Source organism: Hermetia illucens, chromosome 2 (genome assembly GCF_905115235.1).
Source record: "Hermetia illucens chromosome 2, iHerIll2.2.curated.20191125, whole genome shotgun sequence".
Lineage (NCBI taxonomy): Eukaryota > Metazoa > Arthropoda > Insecta > Diptera > Stratiomyidae > Hermetia > Hermetia illucens.
Window position 1 is genome coordinate 106469505 of NC_051850.1, and position 6485 is coordinate 106475989.

The 6485-nt window shown below is 44.1% G+C and overlaps 1 protein-coding gene across 1 annotated transcript; it reads right to left on the reverse strand.

Moving 5' to 3' along the window:
* On the reverse strand, positions 1–1536 carry LOC119648384. The gene is made up of 2 exons (XM_038050120.1): positions 1009–1536; positions 1–938 (listed from the first exon to the last, which is right to left on the reverse strand). Exon 2 carries the CDS (start codon positions 774–776, stop codon positions 99–101), a length of 678 nt encoding a protein of 225 aa, XP_037906048.1. The 5' UTR covers positions 777–938; positions 1009–1536; the 3' UTR covers positions 1–98.
* Positions 1537–6485: the final 4949 nt, after the last annotated feature.

Here is a 6485-nt window from a genome sequence, read left to right on the forward strand (position 1 = left end):
TATTTCAAAATATCAATTTATTATGTCTACGGGAAATATATTCACAAAACACTTAGTTTACCTTATAAACATAGAACGTAACAACTAATAGATATGACTTAGGACAATTCCGTCTTTTCCATTTCTTCCCTGAATAGATTCTCTAGTTGATTTATAAGTCCAACGGCTCGAATATTTTCTCTCATTAGAGCGAATTGCTCCAGCGGTCCAAGTTGGTTCAACGCTTCTTTGTAGCTTTCAATCTCTCTGGCAACTTCCATTTTGACATCCTCATCGTAAGAATCATCCGAAAGGATATTCAATTCTTCGTTTTCCAGTTGCATTGCAGAGTCGGGGCTCGGTAAAGCGGAACTCTTCGTTGATGCGTTGCCAGCTCGCTTTGTCGGCCTGGAGTCTCCATTTTCGACGTCGTCCTTAAGTTCCCACAGCGGAACAATCATGAGATTTCCATGTTTCCGCCGCAAGTCCTCAATAATAGAGCTAATGCTCAAGGGCTCCTTATTCCCAGCAGCGTTGTCTGTGCCTTGTTTGATGGTGAGCTGCACGTCGGGGAGCTTGTACTTCTGCTTGAACTGCTGAAGCCACGCATTAGTCGGCTTGAAGTCCACAAATTTTATGTTCTCAGCGATTTCCTGGCCAAATTTCCGGAGGATGTCGTCATTGATTTTGAGTTTGTAGCATCGAGCTCGCTTGACCCATTCATTCAAGATGATGCCGACCGCATTTAGGCAGGATGATTGATAGTTGGGTTTCTCAGTTAAGTTTCGCGACCACATCGCAAGATACTTTTTACGTTTGCGCAAAATGTTCTTAATTTGCCTTCGACCGCATTGGTATTTGCGCGCCAGATGCCCGATGTCTGGCGTTCGCTCAAATTGCTTGAGCACATCGATCCTTTGCGCCAGGTTCAACCGGTTCCGTATGACTTTCCCAGAGCTCTGTGAATAAGCAAATTTTACAGTGAGAGCCTCGATTCAGGTAAACCCTAAGTACTTCAAAATATCTTACGTCAATGGTTTTTTCCGCTCTCGAACATGTGCACGACGCTGCTCAATTCGTCCATATTGAATATGTGCTCTGTACGCAGATACGGTAAGCGTTGAGGTAACTTGTGCACAGACTAAAAATATCAGCACGCCAGCTACGCCCTCTTGCAAACTGCTAGACCGGTTTGCCGACAGTGTGCGCCTCTAAGCGATTGTAATGTATGTATGTAAACGTGGATCGAGCAACCACAGCAACGCCACTAATTCGTATGTTCCCTGGCAACTCGTGCAATAGACTGAGTCCTTAAAACGAGGGCTGTCTAGTGGAAGCAGGTATAAATCGATACCGCAGCGAGCCGCAATGCCTCACCGGGCCTCTCTGCCCCAGGCACATAGTCTATGTATAGCGACCGCACTACATGGAAGCCACCCAGCGTCCGCTTCCACGAAGCGTCTTAGCTAGCGAGGCTTTGTCGAAGCGACCTTTCGAGATGTCTTTGGGCCTTACCGCTCACCCAAGCGAGTCGTACATGCACGTTCGATAAAAATACGTCCCTAGTTGCTGCCTTCACACATGAGTACTCCGAATGGGTAGAGTGGAATTGAAGTCGTTCGCTGGCAGCTTTAGGTATTCCGCCCCCTGCAAGCCGCTCCGCTCGGCTGCGCTGTATCTTGTGCTCGCTGTGTACACATGGAATCATGGAATCTCGCGATGTTTTTCCCCGCACTAATCACATACGGAATTGGTGAACGATCTGGATGTCTGGTGTCTTCTTTTGTGGGTTTGGATGGGAACTATGTGGAGATTCTTCGTAGAAGGAATTATGCAATGAATTCAATACTTTATAGTTCCTCAATGATTGGAAATGAGTGATGATGACGAAAGGAACCCTCAGTGATGACGAGGGCAGGAGCCAATAGTCGCGTGGATGCAAACAATGGCCTCAATAGCGAATTGCTAACTTTAGAAACCAACGAAAATGCTCTATGTCGACGGAGATGATTCAGACACAGCGAGTAGCGGCATTATTTTTCACAGCCCTGGACGCGCTCACGCGTAGGGGGCTAAATGAGCTCATGCCTGCGAGAGGTCTGCGCTGTGAGGGGGTGTGAAATCGGGTACGGCGTTTCTCTATCAGATAGCGATTCAGGCAGCGCTGGGGAAACACGGTTCTAAAAAAAGAGCTGGCAGGCGGCACATCGAGGTTTTAAAAAGTGGTGGAATTAGCGGCGTTCTCTGCCATACTTATGTACATACATATGTATCTTTTCTTCTTCGCAATGCAGCAGCGCATAGTCGTGAGAAGCAAGCGTTTCGTCCAAATTAGGAACATACCTCGAAATCAGTGAGGCAGTGGCAGGTACCCATTTGCCGCTAAACTGACAATCATAGACACTTTGATATCAAGAAGGCTGTGAAACTGAGGTAGAATAGAAACGAATTTCAATTGCAATTGAATGCAAGGATGTTACTAGAATTAATTAGAAATTAATCTTTAATCATTAGGTTGGCATTATCTACCTTTCTATTAGTTATGAAGTAAATTAAAGTTCATTTCATATAAAACCATCTGATTTTAAGCCTGGAATTACCAAAATTACAAAAAAAAACCAGATCGGGAAGCCGAAAGCTGGAGGTTTCAGTGATGAAAGGCTTTGCGTATTTCTTATGTAAGAATAATTGAGTTGTTTCCAGCCCTAAGAGCTTTCTTCTGTTTCGAAATTGCTTGGCGTACGCCAATAGGAAAAGGGATTGGAGAAATTTCCACATTGTCGCGAATGAGGATAGTTCTGAGCGCATTCCTCATAAGAAGTGCGTTAGATACCAGGGTGTACGTCTTGACGGACGTCTCCAATTTAACGAATACGTTAAAGTCGCGCTAGAAAGCGCTCGCAAGGCATGTCTCTTCTAAGACTCTTTTATGCTCCACATTTTAGCCAGAAGGTTAAAATTATTTGCTATCTTACTTTGGTTAGACCGATGTTCACCTACGGGTGTGCTATCTGGTTTAATTTGAGTGCTAGCCAAATGGAGAAAATAAGGATCTTTAAAAGGAAATGTCTGCGTGCTTGCACGGGGATTAATAGAGCTGCTTCGTCAAACTATGAACACTATGTAACTAATGAAGTGAAGTACGCAGCTACTGCTGTGCCGAGAATCGACACAGTTATCGTCAGATTGATTGGAAATCATGTAGTGCGATCTGCTTCGCATAGCGAGAACCCTTGGGTTTCACAGCCGTTCTACCCAAATGATGGGTATTTCGAGAAAACTCTCACGACAGGCTTCATTCCTCCCGAAACGTTCGGGTATCTTGACAGGAATAGTCTAATTCTTGATTCTGCCGATGAACCGATTATATATCATATACATAGACGGGCCACGGACAAAAAGATAGAATACCCCCCGAATTTGACAGTGGGGGCTCCGGGATTCGGCTGGAGATATTCCAGAGCGAGTGCAATTGATATTAAGCGAGATGAAAAAGAGAAATACTGGTACTGGTGGCTGCGGGATCCTTGTTAGCGGTGGCCGTTTTCAGTTCTGCCATTTGTTTCTTCGTGGGACTAGGTAAATAATATAAATATTACACGGGTGTTACTTTTACCTCCAGTCGTTATGAATTATATATTTTATTATATTGTATTGTATTCATTTCGCTCATCAAAAAACGAAAAAAAAAATGTGAAATGTAAAAATATCTTTAAATGCATATATCATTCATTTTTATTAGCTTTAAGATAAATAAATTGTATATATTTTTGTACTAGTCTTAAGAATAAATATAAATTTCAGAACTAGTTTTTTTAAGATGTAAAGTGCAGAATTAGGTTAGGGAATTTCGGGAATCGGTTAGTATTTTCCGAAACTGATATTAGTTTTGACATGGATTATAAAGTGCGCGAATAAGGAGTTAAATTAAATTCTCTGTGTTGCGCTTATATAAAATATTTCCCATTCCGCTATCTGCTCAAATAAACTTACCAATAGCATATTACCAACTTTTAGAAATTGACTGAAAACCCCCGTAAGGTCATCCTAGGACTAAAAGACTAAAAATACAAAATTTTGCACCAGCATAGAGGACAGTATCTCGTATACCCCTCGCAAGTTTTATTTCGGTACTAGTGTCAAAGTTAAAACAGTCCACACATTTCAATTTTCCGCGAATTTACTCCATGATAAGCCATGCAAATAAGATTCTGATGACATACTTAACGAGAATAATTGATATTGGAGTGAAAATTCCATCCATGAAGAATCCGCTTCTCTCCAGCACTTTCTAAGGTTTTGTCTCTCTCTGTCACGTGCATTTTTCTCCGAGACGATTATAGCCCTGTTTAACAATTTCCGAACGACTACAAATATCAAAAAAACACTTTACCCATATAAATCGATTCCTCGGATACGACACACGGGATGAAACCCTTAAGACAGGACCATTGGTAGGCTGACTCAAATCAGCTCTGGCAATGATAGCACATGCGCGAAGAATAAAGTGCAGAGAGTTTACCGGAACTATACCATCTCCAGTGAGATACCCTGGATCGGTGCGGAACTTCTGGTACAAAAAGTTTACCAGTATACGTGGTCGGATGATACATAACACAACTCAGGCCATTATTCGGCCGGAAGAATGTCCACCCTTCCTCACTGCGTGGATTGCCTACCTTATTTCTAAGAAGGACACGGTGCAAAAACCCGCAAACATAAGACCGATTACTTGTTCACCAACCCTATTCAAATTCATAACGTCCATTAGTAGTGCAAGGGTCAATGCGCACCTCAAGACGAATAATATTTACTTCGAAGAGCAGAAGGACTACCGAGTTCGGTCAAGGGGCTGCAAAAAGCAACTCATTATCGACTCGATAATTGGAGTACAACCAACTGCAAGGCCTTTGACAGCGTCCAGCAGACCTGGCTAATCGATGTCTTACCTCTGTACCGCATTGCCCCCAAACTAATAAAGCTTCTGGCGGCAGTCATGAACCTTATTAGTGAATTAATCTGAGGTTACCAACAGAGTTCATCCGTATACGGAGGGACTTCTTCTAGGGGGACTGGTTGAGTCCCCTTTGGTTTTGCAGGGTACTGAACCCCCTTTCATGGCTACTTAATGATGCTAGAGGGCATGGTTTCGCAATTAAATATACTTATAAATACTTCATGTAGTTAGATGATATCAAATTGTATGCTGGTGCTGACGACTGCCTGAAAAGTCTGTTGCGAATATCTGTATCTGTATGCCTTGTCATGCCATGATATTCATGAAATTTTGATTAAATAAGTCTCGAACCCAAACCATCCGCAAGGGTCATCACGAACCGCATGCCGGGCATAGCGTTGGTGCCCTCCACATCCAAGCTATGGCCGAGACAGACTTCTACAAATACCTAGGGATTCTGCAAGGAACCCATGCTCGAGTTGGCGATCTGAAGGATGCTCCACTGACTGATTCCTACAACGTGTAAAGCTGAATTCCTACAACGTGTAAAGGTGGTCAAAGGGTAGTATAGGTCCCGGGGCGAAACGTGGATTGGTACCCACCATGGAGCATAAAACCTGGGAAATGCCTGCTGAACCAACACCAACAGCTCTACTACCAAACCCTATCTCCACCTCCACGTGGTGACCGCTGGGAGCTCTTTCTTGACGAAAAGCTGCAGACGGAGAAGGATGAAGGCGAGTCTCCCGCGCCTAAAAACGGGACAAATTGTACCAACTGGTCCTCCAGGTTGGGGGTTGGGTAGGGCTGACAACCCTACACGGAAAACAACCTGTTACGAAGCCACAACAGGAGCCTCGGATAGGACGGATTTTAAAACGACGGACCCGGCAACGACAAAGGAACAACGATTTGCGCATTTTCTCATGGAACGTGCGCTCCCTGTACAGAGATGAAGCTGATAAGCAGCTAGCCGATACCCTGTCCCAATATAGGGCTGATGTAACAGCGTTGCAAGAGATGCGATGGACAGGGACCGGTTTCCTGGAGAAGAGCCACTACACCATATATTATAGCGGTCATCCAGTAAACCATGTGCTCGGAGTAGGTTTCTTAGTCAGCCAAAAAATGAAACCTGTTGTTATCGGCTTTGAAAGCATAAGCGAACGGCTATGCACTCTGCGCTTGCGAGGCAAGTTTAGAAATATAAGCCCCATAAATGTTCACGCCCCTACAGAGGAGACTGTAGAGTCGGAGAAGGATACCTTCTACGAGGTAGTAGAACGAACCCTCGAAGCCTGTCCCAGATATGATATCAAAATCATACTTGGGGATTTTAACAGCCAAGTAGGGAAGGAGCCCGTATTCAGGCGATACGTTGGCTCCCATAGCTTACACGAAAAAACAAATGATAACGGACTGCGGACTATTCAATTAGCAGGGTCACACGAAATGGTTGTTGGAAGTACCTGGTTTGAGCGGAAAGCGGTCCACAAACATACGTGGGCCTCTCCAGACGGGACCACTTTCAACCAAATTGACCACGTGT

Coding starts and splice junctions, on each gene's coding strand:
- LOC119648384 (XM_038050120.1), bottom strand. CDS start 776: ATGTGGTCGCGAAACTTAACTGAGAAACCCAACTATCAATCATCCTGC.